This window comes from Cervus elaphus, chromosome 29, assembly GCF_910594005.1.
Source record: "Cervus elaphus chromosome 29, mCerEla1.1, whole genome shotgun sequence".
Lineage (NCBI taxonomy): Eukaryota > Metazoa > Chordata > Mammalia > Artiodactyla > Cervidae > Cervus > Cervus elaphus.
This window is the reverse complement of record NC_057843.1, coordinates 53,879,724-53,900,925: the sequence shown is the minus strand read 5'-3', so window position 1 is coordinate 53,900,925 and position 21,202 is coordinate 53,879,724. Positions and strand designations below refer to the sequence as shown.

Here is a 21,202-nt window from a genome sequence, read left to right as displayed (position 1 = left end):
TGACAGATTTTATTTTTGTGGGCTCAAAAATCCCTGTGGATGGTGACTGCAACCCTGAAATTAGAAGATGCTCATTCTTTGGGAGGAAAGCTATGACAAATCTAGACAGCATATTAAAAAGCAGAGACATCATTTTGCTGACAAAGCTCCATAGAGTCAAAGCTATGGTTTTCCCAGTAGTCAGGTACAAATGGGAGAGTTGGACCATAAAGAAGATTGAGCACTAAAGAATTGATTGATTTCATACTGTGGTGCTGGAGAAGGCTCTTGAGAGTCCCCTGTTCAGCAAGGAGATCAAACAAATCAACCCTAAAGGAAATAAATTCTGAATGTTCACTGGACAGATTGATGCTGAAGCTGAAGCTCCAATACTTTGGCCATCTGATGCAAAGAGCTAACTCACTGGAAAAGACTCTGATGCTGGGAAAGATACGGGCAAAAGGAGGAGGAGGCAGAGAAGAAGATGGTTAGATAGCATCACTGACTCAATGGACATGAATTTGAGCAAACTTCAGGAGATAGTGGAGGACAGGGTAGCCTGTCGTGATACAGTCCATGGGTTTACAAAGAGTTGGACATGATTTAGTGACTGAACAACAGCAACAACAAACAATGTATAACACTTCCAGTTTTCACACGGCCTCGCCAATACTTAGTGTGGCTGGATTCTGATTTTAGCCATTCAACAGGTGTGCGGTGGTATCTCCTGTGGTTTTTCTCCTTTAGCTAATAATTGATTACACTGAGCAACTTCATGTGCTTATTTGACATCCATACATCTTCTTAGCAGGATCTCTTTTTAAATACTTTTGCTCATTTAAAAAAAAAATTTCTAATTACTGAGTTTTGAGTTCTATTTGTGTTACAGATACAAGTTTTTTCAAATTTATAATTTGAAAATGTTTTCTTCCAATCTGTAGCTTTTCTTTGATTAATAATGTCTTTCAAAGATGAAACTTAATTTATCACTTTCTTTTCTTTCATGGATCTTGTTTTTGGTGTCACCTCTAGGAAATCTTTGCTTAACCAAGGTCAAACAGATTTTGTCCAAGTTTAACAGATTTATGTTTTGATCTATTTTTAGTTAATTCTTTATATGGTGTGAGGTAGGGATCAAAACTCATAGTCTTACATACGGCTATCTATGGATATTACCCATGTACCACATGTTTCTAGCACTATTTGTCAAGAAGACTACCCTTTCTCTTCTAAACTGGCTTTGCACCTCTTTTGTAAGTTAATCGTACTTATATGTGTGGATATGTTTCTGGGATTGCTTGATTGACCCATGATATCCGCCTTCGGGTTATAATATATCCTTTTGCTGATTTCTTCTCACTTGCTCATTTAAATAGTCTCCCAGTAATAGAGCCTCACCATTTTACTGGACATACCTAGGTATACCTGAAATGCATTTGGTGAGTCGATGGAATTTGCACTCAAACTTGAGTGCAAAATTTCCAAAGGTATTTTTGAAACGTTGAGATGAAAAACTATGTATTCTACAGCCTTCCTAATTCAATCCAATGTATTCTAATCCATCCCTAGAAGCTATTTTTGCACATGTTTGGGGCTGTAGAGTCTGGGGAGTATGTGAGTGGTATATGCAGGCTATCCTATAAGATCATTATAGGAGGCAAAGGGAACATTAGAGAAAATGGGTAGGGAAACTCATATGCCAACTGTTAAAATATTTCCAGTTTTTTTAATATTTACATTAAGATAAATAAGCAAATTATTATAAAGTAAAGCACAAAAATTTAGAGAACATTTCAACATGCTTATTTTGCCAGATACAACAGATACTAGGAATAAACAGAAGAAATTTCTAGAACCATCCTGTCTTTTGTTTTTCATCACCATAGGGTGACTGGTTGTATTTTATTCAGTGTATTGTACATGTGGGTGTGAATAAGATGGAACTTGTCTCAAAAAGAAATGTGCAAAGAATATACGTTGTCAACTTGTCTAAAACATTTTTCATGTTCTGACTCATTTTTCTTTGTATTGGCATTTCAAGATATTTTGGGTTTTGTTTTTTTAATTTGACTATTATAAAAATCTTGATAACTTAAGTAAAATCTCATGAGAATAATATAAACAACTGTAATGGAAAGTGAAAAGATGATAATAGCAATCAGCACTGCAATATTTCTTGTCAGAATTCTTTATCACTTAGAATAGTCACAAATCCCATATTAATTTGACTTTTTGACCTTTAGTCTTTACTTTGGTGGAAGAATTTCTTTTGAGAAGCAATTGCTTTCTCTTTGCTTATTATTTCTTTGCAATTAAAACAATTAATAATCATACTTTGATATACTATCTTAAGAGTAATGTAGAGGAAGATAATTATGCAACTATTTATTAATCTACGGGTTCAATGAAGTTTAAAGACTTGATGTTCGAATCTTAAGGAATGTAACCCCCTTTTCCAGAGGGGAAATGAACATATACATGCACTTATATCGTTGAAATAACACAGGTTCGTAGAGGCACCTCCTATTCTAGGCATGGTCAGGTACAGGGAAGAGGAGCAAGAGATATACCCAATGAAGCGTGAATATGCTGAGAATTAAGATGAAAGCCTAACAGGCTTCTCTGGAGGCTCAGTGGTAAAGAATCTGCCTGCCAATGCAGGGGACCTGGGTTTGATTCCTGTCTGGGAAGGTCCCACATGCCAAGAAGCAACTAAGCCCCTGAGCCACAGCTACTGAGCCCACAGACCAGTGACTGAAGCCCACACACCCTCGAGCCCCTGCTCCACAACAAGAAAAACCACTGCCGTGAGAAGCCCACGCACTGCGAACAGAGAGCAACCTCTGCTTGCCACAGCTAGAGAAAAGCTTTCACAGCAATGAAGACCCAGCACAGCCAAAATACAAATATGATTGTAAAAATAAAAAAAATAATGGTAAAATAATTTTTTAAAAAGATGAAAACCTAAGATGGAAGTGAAAATGTCACCTAGAATTAAGGATACACTTAGGCTGAAAGTGAACATACTGAAAAAAGATGCAGAAAATGCTAAAGATTTCACAAAAAAATCTATTAGAACTAATAAACTTAGCAGTTTGTTTGCCGAATACAGAATCAGCATACACACATTACTTGCACTTCTGTACACTAACAATTAACAATCTAAAAAGAAATCAGGAGAAAAATTTCATTTACAATAGTATCAAAAATAATAAAATATGAATAAACTTAACTAAAGACATCAAAGACTTGCACACCGAAAACTACAAAATGTTATTGAAAGAAATTAAGGAAGACATAAACGAAACGATATCCCACATTTACGAACTGGAAGACTTAATATGTAAAAAGGTCCATATTACACAAAGTTGTCTACACTTTAATGCAATACCTATCAAAATCCCCTATTTTTTCAGAAATAGAAGAAATTAGTCTAAAATGTACATGTAACCACAAAGAACCCTCAATAACCAAAGCAATGTTGAGAAAGAAAAACAAAGTTAAAGACCTCACTTTTTTTTTTTAAATCAAGTTTCCTTGTTATGCTGGGTTAAAAATCTGAAGTCCTTAAATGTCCAGAAATAATCCTCCCAAATGTATGTTTTAATTCATTCTCAGTGGCAGGGCTTTCAGCGTCTCACTGGACTGAGGGATCCTTCCATATCTACAGCCTGGACTTCTGTCACTGACATTGGCCTGGTCTCACAGGATCTTGGCTGTTCCATCAGTTTATCAAGTCTTTCATGAACCATGCTTTCAAAGATTTTAAAGAGTTACTAAGATTCAGTCTGAGATTACAGCATTATGCCCACAATTTAAAAAAATCTCAAAAGCCAGCCAGTCCCCACTCCTAGAATAATGAAACTAGGCACATTTTCATTCTCAGAATCCAGTACAGAAATTATCAAAGAACAGAGCAGAAACTCAATGGCATTTAAAGAAAGATAAAGTCTCTTTGATTTTAGCCTCACTAGGATATCCATTAGTCTGTGCCATTTATCTGAAATTCCTGACCTGCAAACTAAGAACCAGGAGGAATTTTCTGGCCTAAGGTTGATTGGTCGCTATGAATTTGCCATGTGCAATGCACAGCCCTGAGCACCTATCACACATGGACTCTTGAGTTATCCTTCCTCTTTGATGATCCTGTTCACACTACAGTACTGACCTGATTATGGGTTCTATCCAGTAACATTATACCTCCAGTTATGATGTGTAGATTCTATGGTCCTATGGCGCCATAGCCATTTTCACTGCCTCTGGCTATGGAACTGCACAGACCAAAGAAGCCTGCCTTTTAGAGAACAGTTCTTTCTCCACCGTAACTGACAAATTCCGTGTCCACTTGGGTCCATATGTAGAGGGGTTACCTTGAGCCTATGGTAACCACATGTGTCAGTGCTGACAAGTTCTGCAAAATATACTTTCCTTACAACTAAGTCTTTGTCTCAGTCAAGCCTGCTTGGGAAAAAACTTCCTGAAGAGCAAGCCAAGGTGAGCAGCTGCCCGAGTATTTCCTGCCCTGTAAACTCCTGCCCACCCCAAAGTTAAGAGCCAGGTAAAGTTCTCTGTAGACTAAAGACCCTCCAGGGGCCCTATTCATTCTGCTCCAGGTATTCGCTCAGCCACCTGCCATTCCCTAGGGCCCCTTTTCTTTATGCCAGACCTTTACTTAAGCGGCTTGACAGAAACAGCCACTCTCCTGTGCAATCCACTGCAGCCAACTGCAGAGTCTTATTGTTGGTGTAGTGGGTTGAATGATGACCCCCAAAAGGATATATTCATGTTCTAATTCTTAACTGTTACCTCACTTGGAAAAAAGGTCTTTGCAAGTTTCATTAAGGATCCTGGGATGGGATTTCCACCCTGTATTAATCAGATGGGTTCTTAATATGATGACAGTTGTCCTTATTAAACAACAAGGGCAAAGGGCAATTTGAACCAGATCAAAGAGAAGATACAGACACACAAAGGGAGTGAAAACAGAGAATAAGTGATGCGGCCTTGAGCCAAGGAAGCTACCAACCACCGGAAGCTCAAAGAGACAAGGAGGGGACGCCCCCTAGAACACCGCCAGGAGCCACAGCCGTACTGACACCCTGATGTCAGACTTTTGACCTCTAGAACTGTGAGACAGTACATTTTTATTATGTTAAGCCTCCACGTTTTTGATGATTTGTTACTGCAGGTACCAGAAACTAATACAGCATTCATTAAACCTTTTCTAGACTTCAGCAGTTAACTGCATATGCCGAAGTATTTTCAAATAGTCAAAGGTCACAACATCCCACCACACATTAACGACCAAGGCACAAGGCTAGCTTGCGTGGAAGCACCAAAACATTTCCACGTGGACATTTTCCTCTCCAAGAGGCCTGCTCCTTTCTTTTTATTTCTCAATGTTTCCAGGTAACACACCAAGTGATGCATTTGTGCAAGTACAACAGGTACAACACCTTAATTACACCTAGGTGTGGAGTTAATTAAGAAACAAGATAAAGGAGTGAAGATGGAGGTCAAAATATTCCTGGTACCGATCTAACCCTGGCTTAGAATCCAATTTGAATGAAATGATCCCATAACTGAACCCCAGAAATTACTAGTCCATAACTGAACTAGTAATACACAGGATGACAGAAACAGAAGACACCAACTCTCACTCTCAAGGGAGAGAACAGAATTAGTTAAGACAAACACGCCCACTTAATTCTTTTCAAGCTTCCTATATAAGTCACTTGATCACCCTGGAGTGGACTAAGTAAAGAAGCAGGGCTGAAATTACCCTAAGATCTCTCTTGACAGGACTGAAACATCAAGATGGGAAAAAGACCATTCCCTCACTCCCCACCACCACCACCCCCAGCATTAAAAAACAATAACCTACATTTACAATGTAAAACAAATCAGAAACTACTTTAGTTCTGATTCACTCTTAGTATTGCTAATAGCTAATCAGGAGCCTTGTGCAAAAACATCTTGATTAGTTGCTAATAAAACTCTTTAGAGGCAGAGCCCTCCACATGCCTCAAAGGGAAGATGTAGACCTCTCATGCATCAGGATTTTCTCACCAAAAAGTCACACAATGTCTTTACTATTCCAGCCAAGTATAGCCTGGCCCTACCCTCATTCCCGCTTTGCTTGGATTAGCAATAAATATATAGATGGAAATAAAGAAGAGATATCAGGGAGAAATACATAAAATGGTGGGTAAAACACTGTAAGTGGGTCAAGTACCACCACCATTCACTACAGTAAAAGTGAACATTCAGCACCAACAATAATGTTTTTTCCTGTTATGTCTGGAAAGTGATAATAAGTCATATGTACCTACCTTTCTAAATTTGTTCAAATCTCATTTTTATATTAACTACTGCATACCAAGTAACATGCTAAGGCTGCATCATTAGATGAAGAAAAGGTGGTCCCTGGTCCCAAGGAATGTTGCCCAGAAGAAGCCCGAGATGTGTGAAAAATCCAACTATAATACAATGTAGCAAGTGCAACAATCAGGTATGCAAAAGTGTACTGGGAGCAAGAAAGGAAAGTGTGATCACAACAGTAAACAGAAGACAGCACAAAAGAGATAATACATAAACTGAGTTTTGACAAAAGAAGTGGGTTTTCCAGGTGCCCAATAGGGAGGAGAGAATTCTTGGAAGAGGGAAAAGCATAATTCAAGATAGTGAATTGTTCATATAATCCTAGAAGAGAAGCAGGGAACAACAGAAGAAATACTTGGATATAGGCATCATGAATATTTGTATGTTTCATTTTGGCAAAATCATTCTAATGGAAATTTTGAAGATCAACTCTAGAGGGGATAAACAGAACTAGTAATGACTGCAGGAAACACTAGAACTAATTTCTACTATACCAAAAAGAAACAAAACTATTTCAATGACAACACAGTATCATAGAAAGGGCTTTTTTAAAATTTTTTTTTAGTGTATTCAGTTTAGTTCAGTTCAGTTACTCACTCATGTCTGACTCTTTGTGACCCCATGAACTGCAGCACGCCAGGCCTCCCTGTCCATCACCAACTCCCGGAGTTTACCCAAACTCATGTCCACTGAGTCAGTGATGCCATCCAACCATCTCATCCTCTGTCGTCCCCTTGTCCTGCTGCCCTCAATCTTTCCCGGCATCAGGGTCTTTTCAAATGAGTCAGCTCTTTGCATCAGGTGGCCAAAATATTGGACTTTCAGCTTAAACATCAGTCCTTCCAATGAATATTCAGGACTGATTTCCTTTAGGATGGACTGGTTGGATTTTGGTGTATTAGATGTCACTTAAAATTTTGACTCCACACTGTACTTGCTTTGGGATCTTGAACGACACTCATAACTTCAGCTAGTCTCAGTACAGTGAGTGTATGTGATTACCTCCATCTATACCTGTGCTGCAATCTTAATGTAAATTCAAGCTCAGGTCCAAGCCTAGGTTCTCTGTAACTCCTCCTCTGGTTAATTCATAAGCCCTCTCACTCTTCTTCATTTGGCTTCTTTACGGAAATATCACAAGAATGTCTATGATTTCTGGGTGTCTTTTGTGGTCGTCTGTTTTTTAAATTGAAGTTTAGTTGATTTCCAATGCCATGTTAGTTTCAGGTGTTCAATTAAGTGATTAATTTATATATATATGTCCTTTATCAGATTATTTTCCATTAATAAGTTATTACAAAATATTGAGCATAGCTCCCTGTGCTATACAATAGATCCTTACAGGCTATCTGTTCTATGCCTTCTTTGAATTACTGTAGCACTTGATGTCTATATCATTTACATGTTTCAATCTAGTTATGACTGAAAACAAAAAATTTATATTTGCCCATGCCCTGGCCCGGATTTTAAAAATGTGTTCACTGATTTCATATTCATTGGCTACATTTTAGACACTGTGTTAGCTGGTGGTTCCAGATGTTAGTGAAATATAGACGTTCCTGATCAGAAGGTCACGGTCTCTGTGGGAAAACAAACAAAAATAAACAGTCTGTGTCTCAAGCAGCTGTATACTTCCCAAAGAGAACACACCTAGTTGGTACAGTAAATACATGGATCACAGATAAATGTATCAATAGTTATTTGGTGTTAATAACGTCAAATAACTGCTTTTCTATTTTAAAGAAATGATGACTATATTTCACCAGGAACTCAACACCCCTCTTAGACTGAAGGCCTCACTTCCATCCTGACTTACTACATTGCTTTCTTATATGAAAATATATAAGTCTGTACATATTCTCTATTAAAAGGATTATCTGGCATGAATTTCTGATAGCATGAAGAAAAACTCAAGAGGTTCAGAATTTTAGTTCTGAGATGCATCCAGAAGTTCAGATGCCCTAATTCAACTTGCTTGACTGGAAAATGGAGCTGTAAATCCCACAAGATCAGGTGATCTTTTAACAATTTCAAAACTTCCTGCTATTAATTAGAAATCCTAGAAGAATAGCTTCTTTTAAAATACGCTGATAATATGCTTTAGAGCTTAATATCCAGCAGCCAAGTTTCAGTTAAGTGAGCTTCGGGAAAGACAGAAACTTGTGGTTTAGTTGCATTTACTTGGGAGCCTCTGGTCAAAACATCTACTTCTGTGTTCAGCCATCTTTTCATTTTTAAAATAGAGGCAACTCTAAAAACATAGTTACAGAGACAGTGCACAGCTTCAGATGTCATTGTCTTCATTTGTTTCAGAATACCAACAATATCGACGGTATTACTGCAAAGAGTGGGATGTTATTTGGTGTCATCTAGTGCAACTCTGTGGAAAGAAAGAAAAGGAAAGGGGTCTAGAATAACTACAATTTTCCTGAGAACACAATTATTTTATGGTAAATCTGGGATAAGAATCCTGATCTCTTTGGTCCCACTCCATTCTTCTTTCACTGGAATCTGAACAACCCAGAGAAATAAAATGTGCTGTATTCTATGTAACTGGTGCAGGACTTGGCAAGATTGGAATTGTAACACTATGTATGAAGAGTTATCTGGAAATTCTTAAAACTAAGTGAGATACATCCCAGATACTATGTTTGATGAGGATAATTCTGTGGAATGAACGGAACTGGTAACTGAAGTGTGTGTGTGCTGTGCTGCAGTTTCAAGTAGGTAGGGTGAATTCTTGTTTTCTGGCACCTTGGAGATTCCACTCCATTATACACATTAAAATGAAATTAACATTTGAACTGTGCTAGTCTAAGTCGCTTCAGTCCTGTCTGACTCTTTGTGACCCTATGGACTGTAGCCTGCCAAGCTCCTCTGTCTATGGGATTTTCTAGGCAAGAATACTGGAATGGGTTGCCATTTCCTTCTCCAGGGGATCTTCCCAGCCCAGGGATTGAAATTGGGTCTCCTGCATTGCAAGCAGATTCTTTATAATCTGAGCTACCAGAGAAGCCCTAGTAGCTCAGATTTGAACTGGGTCATATTTAATTCTGCATGGTCTTTTAAGTCAGAAAAATATTCCATGTATCATTTAAGTTGTGATTCATTTTTTATCTTGATCTTTAATTTCTAAAAGTCTTTCCAAAAAGAAAACAGAGGTTAGAAATGGTATGTGGGAGGCTTTCAAGAAGAAATAAGCTAATTTCATTCAGCACGAAAATTAACACTCAAACAAACTCTTCATTGCTGAAAGTGTCCAAAGCTGCTAGCTTCATCTTGTAGCTAAGGCATCTGAAAGAATCATGCTAAAGGACTCCTAATCACCCAAATGTCCCATATCTGACTCAGTAAGTATCATTATATATTATGGGTATTTTTCTGAGTTACAGAGAACAATATCCTAGCTGAATATCCCTCTGCCATTACACAGAGATGATGGTCTCAAGCTATCTTGAAGGTGTTGGAGCCCACTTTATCCATTATTAATATTAACAGAGGACAAAACTTAATATTCTCTTTGCTCTGTATTTATTAAATTACTTTATGCCTTCATTAAAATGGATGGCCCATAACTGAGTCTGTATTATGTGTATCATTGGAAGCTGAACACATGTTTGTTGCTTTTATTAATGTCACAGATTTCTAGGGAGGGTCTACTCAAAAACTAAGTCTAGTTTCATGGTTGCAAATAAATTATGATATAATTTTGAACAAATTAAGACTGTGTGGATCACAATAAACTGTGGAAAATTCTGAAAGAGATAGGAATACCAGACCACCTGATCTGCCTCTTGAGAAACCTATATGCAGGTCAGGAAGCAACAGTTAGAACTGGACATGGAACAACAGGCTGGTTCCAAATAGGAAAAGGAGTACATCAAGGCTGTATATTGTCACCCTGCTTATTTACCTTATATGCAGAGTACATCATGAGAAATGCTTGGCTGGAAGAAGCACAAGCTGGAATCAAGATTGCCAGGAGAAATATCAATAACCTCAGATATGCAGATGACACCACCTTTATGGCAGAAAGTGAAGAAGAACTAAAGAGCCTCTTGATGAAAGTGAAAGAGGAGAGTGAAAAAGTTTACTTAAAGCTCAACATTCTGAAAACTAAGATCATGGCATCTGGTCCCAGCACTTCATGGGAAATAGATGGGGAAACAGTGGAAACAGTGTCAGACTATCTTTTGGGGCTCCAAAATCACTGCAGATGGTGATTGCAGCCATGAAATTAAAAGATGCTTACTCCTTGGAAGGAAAGTTATGGCCAACCTAGATAGCATATTAAAAAGCAGAGACATTACTTTGCCAACAACGGTCCGTCTAGTCAAGGCCATGGTTTTTCCAGTGGTCATGTATGGATGTGAGAGTTGGACTGTGAAGAAAGATGAGCACCAAAAAATTGATCCTTTTGAACTATGGTGTTGGAGAAGACTCTTGAGAGTCCCTTGGACTACAAGGAGATCCAACCAGTCCATCCTAAAGGAAATCAGTCCTGGGTGTTCATTGGAAGGACTGATGCTGAAGCTGAAACTCCAATACTTTGGCCACCTCATGCAAAGAGTTGACTCACTGGAAAAGACCCTGATGCTGGGAGGGATTGGGGGCAGGAGGAGAAGGGGACAACAGAGGATGAGATGGCTGGGTGGCATCACTGACTCGATGGAGATGAGTTTGAGTAAACTCCGGGAGTTGGTGATGGACAGGGAGGCCTGGTGTGCTGCGATTCATGGGGTCGCAAAGAGTCAGACATGACTGAGTGACTGAACTGAACTGAAAGGAAAGACACTGCTACTTACTATATCCCTGTCCTTGAGGGGCTGGTAAAGCACTAAAAAATGTAATAGAGGCATGCACACATGCATAGATTTTCAGTGATATCTGTGCACACTTAAAAAGAACTCTATACAATACATTATAAAAATCTTGATGCTGTGTGTCCCTAGTTCCCAGCTTTCTCATTAAAACTATCTAAATTAATAAGACCTTATCTATTAGGATAGCTATCAGAGTATTCCAAATTCTACTTCTTGTAGTACCCTGTCCCAAACATTTGCCTTCCTCTTTTCATTAGCCCTCAATCCAGAAGCCCGTAGATTTGTTCATTAATTTACGGGCATATTTAGCTATGTGGCCAATTTCTTCATCCCTTATCAAGTTTCAGGCACCATTCTTCAGTATGTTTTGTAGGTTGATGACACAGCAGTGATCAACACAGATGAATACACCCTCTCTCCAGTTGAGGGGACAGACAAAAATAAACAAGCAAATATAAAAATACAAGTGCAAATATGTAAATAAAAATTAAATAGATGCATAGAATAACTAGTATATCAGGTAAGTGCTGGAGAAAAAACAGAAAGCATGGTAGGGAGATGGAGATGGCTGATAGAAGGCACCTGCCACTTGAAATTAAGTAATAAATGAAGGCTTTATGGGGAAGATAAAATTTATCAAGGAATTTAAGGTGGCTGTGGAAGGGAGCAAAGTGCATATCTGGGGAATGAATATTACCAGCAGAGGGAAGTGTCAGATGGAAAGAGAAAGCAGCAAGAATGTGCCTAGAGTATTCAAGGAACAGAAAGGATGTCAGTGTGTGGGAAATACAGTGAGCAAAGTAGAGAGGAGAAGCAACAAGTCAGGGAGCAAACAGAGGCCCAGATTCCTAGGCCTGTGGAGGCACTCTGAGGACATTGCTTCCTGCTTGGAGTAAGTCACTGAAGAGATCTGAGCAACACAATCTGATTTATGTTTTAACAGGATCTCTCTGAATGCCCTGTTGATTCGAAACTGCAAGAGAGTAAGGACAAGCTCTGGAAGACCAAGAGTTGTCTCAAAGACATGATTTACTCAAAAATCTACCTTTCACCCAGTGACAACATAGAGCAGGGGCTGGCAAATAATTGCTCACAAATCATTGTGAGCTCAGCCTGTTTTTTTATGACCGGTAAGCTAATACTGAGACTCACATTTTGAAAGGCTGCTGAAGAAAGAGGAGAAGAAGCTACAGAAACTGTATACGGCCCACCAAGCCTAAGATACATATTTAAAAATCTGGAAAATGTTTTCCAACACCTGAAGTAAAGATCTGGCTGGTAGTAGGTCCACAAAAAAATTGGGAGGAGGAATACATGAGTGAATTAGCTACTGAAAATATTATAAAGTGATAGCTATGAAGAAACATTTACAGCTTCACCCTTAACCTTCAGAAATGATGTTATTTTCATTGAGCTGTTGAAAAATATAATCTAACTTTCAAAACAACAAATCAGAAGGCATCTTCTCACATAAGCAAGGTCATAAATCACTGTCAAGTAAAATTGAAGTAGCAACAAATCAATAACAAAAAACATTTTTATGGACTTTTAAACTTTAGAAAGCATTTGTATGTTCATTATCTAATGTAATCCTCAAATAAATTCCATGAAATAGTTATTATTTTCCCATTAGAAATTACCACATACTATGTCTTTAGTGACTGCCCAAGAAAAGCTGAAATCTTGAGTGTTACACCTACTAATACCAAGGTTGCCCCCCACCCCCACCTCATGGGAATGCTGGATGCTAAAATTGACAGGGATTTTCAGCTCAAGATGGCAGACTAGGACACATATTTACTTTCTGTTCCTTCTGAAACCATACTTAGATAAAAGTGTAGAAATACCAAAATTAATAAGCCAATAAAAGCCAAGAGGTTGTGGAAGTCATCAACTACAGAAAGATTTCAACATATTTCGAGAAGGCAAAAAATGAAACAGAGTGATGAATAAAATAATTAAGGAAAGATTGTCCTAAGAAGGGTCTGCACAAAGCCAGTTAGCTTTTGGTGAGTTCTGGTTACAGTAAAGGGCAAGGAAAGAAGAGGAGCTGAAAAACAAGGAAATTAAAGTTATTTTAGGGAAAAAAGTTACTTGAATGAGCTCCAGAGACCACTCAGCCTGCTGCCATATTAATTCATGGATTACAATGGATTGTCGGTAAGCAAGACAAGAAAATAAGGAAGAAACAAAAATGAAGAGATTGTTCCTTACTGAACTCTTCTCAAACGAGATCAAGGAATTATGGTTAAATGCCACGGCTGTAAATCATTTCTGCTCCTAGAGAGGTCAGATAGGGCTTATGATATTTCTCGCTTTTTTCAGACATAATTTAGGTCTGAGAAAAACCTTTTGTGTCCTCCAATCTCAAATCTTATTGGGGATGGAAGTCCAAATTTGCTCTGACATACTATAAAAAGAATCTCAAGAGCAGAGGGCAAACTAATTTATAATATATGAATTATGTCCAGTGTTATTTTAAATAGATTTTAAACTAAAATATATAAATAAAGCTTCACTGATCAATACAATTCTGGGTTCTGAAACCTCTACCTGTCACATGCCTGGTGGGTAACACACAATGTCATCCCAGGAGAAAGAAAACACTCCAATGAAGTAAGCCAAAGAAACAAGATTCAAACTCAATAAAGCCATGTTAGACTAGGAGTTTTCAGTTCTTTCCTATTATTTTGAAGCTTCTACCTCATGAATAATAACATGTCTCCCTTGTCTTAGACACCCAAGAGTGTGACTTCTCTCCTGGGCATAAGAATCTCTAGAATTATATATGGTAGTAAAGAGTGGACCAAGCTGACATGCTCACAGTGACCAAATTGTACTGACTATTTTAAACTGACACAGTGCTCCACTATGAAGCTGCAATAAATGATGTATTTGCTTTCTCAACATGAATGAGTTGCCTTACTGAACATACTCCAGGAAGGCCATAGAAATAGGCTTCTAATCCATACAGAATAATGCACTGGTAAATTTCTTTCCGGAAAGCCCATGATTTATCTAGACTATAATCTTTACATATCTGGATCCTTCAAACTATACCAAAGGGAAAACCTCCGCTGGTGCTATGCTGACAACTGCTGGTCCTTAACCTGCATCTTCTGAGACCAGAACCCAGTGCAGTAGGTGATCAATTCATGAATTGAGCAAAAGAAAACCTTCTACAGGGTAGGATATAGACTCATTATAGGTATGACACTTAGGGCTAAGTGCCATAAGGAGTACAAGAAAAGAACAGTAACATGTGAAGCATGTATGGCAGAGAGGCACCACAGCCCAGAGCAGGTTTGGTTCACATCCTGGCTAAGCCATTACCATCTGCACACCCTGAAGAACAGTCTAAGATTTAACTGTTGTATCAAATTTCTAAAAAGAAGTGAAGAAAGGGCCTTACCTGCCAGGAAAGGGGGTGGTGGGGTGCAGCACCCGGCCAGGTGAGGGCTCTGCATTCTGGCTGGTGATGATGGCAGAGGAGCAGCCGCGGAGAAGGTGCTCCTGGCTCCTGGCCTCGCAGAGAAGCTGGGGGTGGGGGTGGGGGGGCCACAGGTGCTGGACGACCCCCCGGCAGGGTGGGTGGCTCCTGCAGTCAGCTTCGCACAGGTCTCTGAGACCCAGGCAGGGAAGGGCCAGCCGATACACACGCAGGCACCAAGGGGGCTGCATGATGAGGTGCCAGATAGGATGAGCTCTGGAGGAGGAGGCCCCCACAGTCCTAAACAGTCTCTGCATGGTGGCCCATCTGTTGCCAAACACCTGCCACCCACAGTGGGAAGTCTCAGCGGCTAGAGAGTCCAGGAGGGGTCATGCGCTGGGCCCCGCCCTTTGCCCCAGAGTTTGCCACGTGCGCGCGGAGCGCATTTTCTCTGTGACGCGTATACCATGGACGTGTCACAAATGCCAGGCTGAGTCCTCCTCCCTCCAGTGCGTGTTTGACCACGAGAGGAGTCAGAAGCTAGGGAGACGCTGTCCCAGTTTCACATTCTATTCTCGAGGTATTTGGCGCACAATCTGTCCTATATGGGCAATTTACTGTGTAAACTTGTTTCCGCGCTCCGCCGCCGGCACCCGCTGGGCCGTCGCTCGCTGGTTTTGCGCCGTCGGGATGCCATCACATCTGGCCGGGGCCACCCAGCCGCCCCAGCTCCTGCTTTACACCCTGGCCGCAGGCTGCTCAACCAGGACCGAGTGCCTTTATCATCCGGCTCTTACATCGCGCCGAAAAGTTGGTACCCAATCCAGCAGGCTGGGTACTCCCGTGTGGGCGTCCTACCCCTGGCGAACTTGAGGGAGTTGCCGAAGAAGAAGCCCGTCCTGTCCACTCGTAATTCCATGATGTTCGGACCTTCGAGAACCGTCAGAATTCCTCCACCAGGGCGCAAAATTACTCTCCTGCCTTCACTCCCTGAGCTACATGTTCAGGTAGGCAAGGCTGGGAAGCCGGTACCAACCAGTCACCGCCCACTTCCTTGCGCAAAGGAGAGTAAGGCGATGGTCCGGGAAGAGCGCAGGGAAGTCGTGACAAAGGAGGAAGGTCACACAGAGGCCGAAGGAGAGGCCAACGGAAAGATGAGTCCGTACCGCAGCGGGGCTGTGACAAGGACACCTAGGCCCCAGGAGACCGGCGGGCTCCTCCCGCCCCTCCAGTGCAGTCCCGAGCCTCCAAACCTCCTGCCGGTGCACCCAGAAGACAACGTCAGTGAGAAAGCCCAGGTGTCTCGGACGAAGCCTTCCTCCCAAAGCCCCGCCATCTGCTCAGACGGCACTGCTGGAGACGGCCGGCCTCCCTCGCAGCCTGGCCCCCTGGCCTCGGTGCTCTCTGCCCCAAGTCCGTGCTGCAGCCTGCTGCCCGAGAGGCCAGTAGAAGAAGTGCTGGGTGAAGACCACCAGCCCGGCTCCCCAGAGTCACCGGTGTCCGGGAAGGCGCTGCAGCGTGAAGCACCTTCAGACCCCCCGCGGAGAGGCTCTTCTCCCCCGGGAGCTGCCGGCAGTAGGCGCCCCTGCAAGAGGAAGATGCCCCCGCCGCTTTTTCTGCCGCTGCCGCCGCTGCTGCCGCCTCGGCCGCCACCGCTGCCGCTGCCGTGGGGTCGCAGTGACCTTCCCCCACCTCCGAAGCTTCCAGGCATGACTCTCGCCAAAACCTGGGGCACCCTGAAACAAAACATGGACCGTCAGCGGAACAGAATCCTGAAGGATGCAAGGAAGGCCATGCGACGCCGCAGCACCGCTCCGCCCGCCCCAGGGACCACAGGCTGCCTGGCTCCGGTCAGTCACGTTTTGCAGGTCCCTCCTACCACCACCGACTTGGCCGACCTGTCCTCCAGATTCCCCAATCTGGCTGGCCTTCCACCTTGCCTGACACCTTATACGGATCGGGTGGCAAGACACACAGCCCCCTCTCATTCTGCTATTCCTGCAGATCCTCTTCTTCCTCCAGTTTTCAATCCCATTGTGGGAATTACCGTTAAGGAGGATGCAGGCACTTCGTGTTCAGCCAGAGCAACACCACCTTTTATTTCTGACCTCTCCACACCTCTGAGCACCCCAACCCTCCCCTTCCAGCCACCCTCCTACAGAAATGAATCCCCAACACCCATGTGTGTAGATTCTCCCCCTCCCTTATACTTACTCACCCCTCTTCCAGACCCTCCCATCGCTCCCCCTGTTCCAACTGAGCAGCCCATCACTTCTTCTGCAGTCCCTGTGACCACCACAGTCATAGCATCTGCAAGTGTGACCCCCCCGTCTCCTTCAGATTCGGGCATCACTGACATGGACACTACGCCCCCTTCTCAAGCTGTAATTTTTCAGTCTCCCCCAGGTATTGGGGTGGAGCAGACACACACTGCAGAGAGATCAGACACCACCGGCCCATTTGTGCCAATGGTCTCCTGCCGCGCTTCAATTTTTAACTATCCCTTTGACTCCCAAACCAACCCTCACCCCACATTTGCAGCCACTGATGAGCAGCAGAGAGCCTCTGTTCTTCCCAGGCCCCCATCTGGGGCTCCGGCTGCCGTCTTCCCCGGGCCCCCACCTGGGGATCAGGCTGCCGCCATTCCCGGGCCCTCATCTGGGGCTCCGGCTGCCGTCTTCCCAGGGTCCGCACCTGCGGATGCAGCTGCCGCCTTGCCCGGGCCCCCACCTGGGGATCAGGCTGCCGCCTTGCCCGGGCCCCCACCTGGGGATCAGGCTGCCGCCTTGCCCGGGCCCCCACCTGGGGATCAGGCTGCCGCCTTGCCCGGGCCCCCACCTGGGGATCAGGCTGCCGCCTTGCCCGGGCCCCCACCTGGGGATCAGGCTGCCGCCTTGCCCGGGCCCCCACCTGGGGATCAGGCTGCCGCCTTGCCCGGGCCCCCACCTGGGGATTAGGCTGCCGCCTTGCCCGGGCCACCACCTGGGGATCAGGCTACTGCCTTCCCTGGGCCCCCACCTGGGACTCCGGCTGATGTCTCCCTTGGTCCCTCATCTACAGCCTTGGATCCTGTCTTCCCCAGTCCCACTATCTAGGACTCCAGCCAGTGTCTTCCCCATCCCTCCATCTAGGGTTCCGGCCACTATCTCCCCTAGCCCCCCATCTACAGCTTTGGGTCCTGTCTTCCCTGGCCCCCCCTCTATGGCTTTGGCTGTTTCCCTCAGTCCCCAAATTATGGCTTTGGGTCCTGCCTCCCCCAGCCCCCCATCTATGGCTTCAGCTCCTGTTTTCCCCAAACCCCCATCTATGGCTTCAGCTCCTGTTTTCCCCAGCCCCCCACCTATGGCTTCAGCAGTTATCTATGCTTCAGCAGTCAGCATCTCTACAGATGTCAAACCAGTCTTTTACAGCAATGCTATGGATGCACCTCCTCCTCAGACTTTACTTTCCAGTCTACCTCTGACTCCAAGGAGAACCACTACCCATATCACATGGCTGTTCCTGGTTCTGAGAACACAGCACCCAGTGGCAGCAATGCCTGGACCCAAGCCTCGACTTATTTACCTGTGGAGTTGGTCAACAGAGGTACCCATGTTTCAAGTGAAGCTTGAAACCCAGAAGCTTGGACCCAGAACTCACCCTTCAGCCCACATCTGGGGCCAACAATAGGAAGAAGTCTAACAAGTCTATTCCACTGGGAAACCCATTAGCCCTAGCACAAGATAAAAAGCTAACCTCTTCTGCAGTCCAGCCACACAGAGGAAGGATAATGGATTCAGATTTACCAGATCCCCTGTCTTCCACCACCACCATCAACATGCAGCCGGCCTTTGTCTACAGCTCAGGTATTTTCCCCAGGGATGTATCTGCTACTTCTGGTTTTGGAGTGGATACCACAGTGCCCAGTACTGGAGACAGTAGCTTGCTGTCTGCTAGTACCACATCAGGCCCACTGTTGATGGGACCTGCAGCCTCTATGGCTGGTGGGAGTTTTGGGTTGGTGTGAATGCCCTAGGCCTCACTTATTCAGAATCATCTGGCCCACCTAACTTTTGGACAGAACTGTGTGGGACACCCAGCACCACCTGTGTTCCTACTGTGGCCAGATCACCTTGGGGTCATCTCATTGCAGCATGCCTGCTGCAGTAGGAAGGACAAGCCACCATCCCAGCATCCAGGCACATATCTGGTTCCAACTTGAATCCAAATGCCTGGGGTTTCCTTGAGCCAAGTCCAGGTGGTAGAGTCACAGCAGGGGACACCACCATCCTTATGGTTAGAGGTCGGGGTGTTACCACTTCCCATCACTGCACCCAGGACCCACATGAGTGTAGAAAATCTACAGTTACAAATCCCATCACCATGAAGAAGAAATTTGTGTTAAGGGACAAGTCAGTTTCAACTTTTCACCAGAACAACACTGCATCCATTGGGTTTGCAAGTGTGAGACACACCCCTGGCTTGAAAGCCACTAGAAGTTCCACCTTATTTCCAAACACAAGGGGTCCACCTGTCCAAGATCCAAGTGGTGGTGGTATAGGAGGGAACATCATCATTCCCAGGAATGGAGGACCTGGTATCCACACTTCCCATTGGTACAACTGGGACCCACCTGGCCAATACACCATGGGTGAACACATGGAAGGAGCCACATCTCATCTAGGATGGGAGGCCCCAGTGTCAGCACCTGCCACTGGACTCGGACCTCATATATGCAAAGCACAGAGCGGGTGATGGGGGCCAGCACCTCACCCGCTGTGATTGAGTACACTTCTGGTGTTCCATTCATACAAAGCACCCAGGCCTCCCCAGCCCAAACCCACGTAGTATGATGGAGGATAGCACCATATATATTTAGAGAGGAACGTCTGTACTCAGAACTCCTGGGACCCAACTCAGGGCACCCCTCTGACTTTGGAGGAGCTCAATGTTGTGTTTAGCGGCTCCTGGTCAGGGAAGCTGCGTCTGTGCTCTGGGTCTGGTACTTTCATCACCTGCCCAGGATTTCACTGGAGCATTAGCAAACTCCTTTCTTCTGTGAAGAAACTCAATGAATAAAGAGCATATCTTGTTCTGCAGATTCCATGCAATGATGAATGGGCTTTGCTGGAAAACGACTCTGCCCATTTAAGTGAAACTGTTAACCTGCTTTCTTCCTACAATGAGCCAAAGGACCACACTCTCAGCGGTGTGCACGAGTAGGTGTGTGTTGTATGTGCATGGGTGAGGAATGTGGGTGTGTGTGTTGCAGGGTGGGAAGCATATGAGCCCAGTTCAGAACTACATACCAGAATTGAGAAGTTCCATTTGGAGGATGGAAAATAATCTGCATGTATCATCCACTATGCCATCCCTGATTTGACTGTAAACTTGGCCGACCCAAACTTCTGGCTATTTTCCCTACACTTGGAACTGGCAAGTTCTACTGCTGTCTTTAACTGCTTCCTCTCCCCCTACCCATTTGCCTCAATGGACCCTTATCTTTCACCAGCTTTATGTACAAATATGTATATATGTAATTTATATATAAGTAAAAACTTATTCTTGTTAATCTACTACTGTTTATGTGTCTTTACTCATTGATATATATGAGTCATGATGTGTTGAGGCAGACTTAAGGTTGCAAAATTTTCTGGGTCCCAGTGACTGGGTTGTGGAGCTAGGCATACATTATGACCATGTGTGCTGACTTCTGAAATCTGCTTTGAGTGTAAGGAGTGACAGTCCAGGAAGAACTAAGGTCCAGAGGAGGGAGAGACAGGGCAACTCATCCTTACTTCTCTATGTCTCTCTCTCTCCCCCTGCACCACTCTAACCACACCAGAGGCTAGATAATCCCTGATGTGTGAAGAGGAAACACACTTTATGGTTTTCGTTTTTGAAAATGTTTAAATGTCTCTTTTGTGCATCTTTTTATCCAATTGAAACTTAGGCCAGTCATCTTTGTATGTTCCCACTTCACCTAGAGAGGATGGACTTTGTATCCAGGTTCATGTGTCTGGAGAAACAAAGGAAGAGTCCATGCCTGCTCTGTAATTGTTGAAAATTTAAGTTTACTTCAAGTTTATCATACTGCTTAAAGTATCAGAAAAGATTCTCTTCAATAACTGGCTTGGCTCTGAGACAGGCTGCTAAAATACCAAACATAAGAGTTATAACTGTGTCCAGTTCTTGCAGATCCTAGAGTTCTGCTGGGCCTCCAGTAGGTTCAATAAAGGCAAAACTCCTGACTCTGTAGCCTATCCTCTAGTCAGAGGGGAGAACAGAAGTCAACGTCAATTATCTGACAAGTTGGTGGTGTGGTTTAGTTGCTAGGTTGTGTCTGACTCTGCAACCCCAGGGACTGTAGCCCACCTGCAGGCTCCTCTGGCCACAGGATTTCCCAGGCAAGAACACTGGAGTGGGTTGCCATTTCCTTCTCCAGGGGGTCTTCCTGACCCAGAGATTGGGCCAGGTCTCCTGCATGACAGGTGGATTCTTTACTGACTGAGCCTCCAGGGAAGCCTAGTAACAAATGCAACAGAGATTAAGCAGTGTATGGGCAGAGAAACAAGGTTTTCCAGTTAAACAGTAGAACAGGATAAATCTT

The 21,202-nt window shown here is 43.5% G+C and overlaps 1 protein-coding gene across 1 annotated transcript; it reads left to right on the top strand.

The window, feature by feature from the left end:
• Nucleotides 1-15,218: 15,218 nt before the first annotated feature.
• On the top strand, nucleotides 15,219-18,619 carry NPAP1 (nuclear pore associated protein 1). Its single transcript, XM_043890951.1, has 3 exons — nucleotides 15,219-17,534; nucleotides 18,066-18,198; nucleotides 18,360-18,619. The coding sequence occupies exons 1-3, from the start codon at nucleotides 15,219-15,221 to the stop codon at nucleotides 18,617-18,619; spliced, it is 2,709 nt and encodes a 902-aa protein (XP_043746886.1).
• The last annotated feature ends 2,583 nt before the right edge of the window (nucleotides 18,620-21,202 follow it).

Coding starts and splice junctions, on each gene's coding strand:
- NPAP1 (XM_043890951.1), top strand. CDS start 15,219: ATGGGCAATTTACTGTGTAAACTTGTTTCCGCGCTCCGCCGCCGGCAC. Junction 17,535..18,065: donor GGCCCCCACCTGGGGATCAG/GCTGCCGCCTTG, acceptor TTTACTTTCCAG/TCTACCTCTGACTCCAAGGA. Junction 18,199..18,359: donor TGTGGAGTTGGTCAACAGAG/GTACCCATGTTT, acceptor CCTCTTCTGCAG/TCCAGCCACACAGAGGAAGG.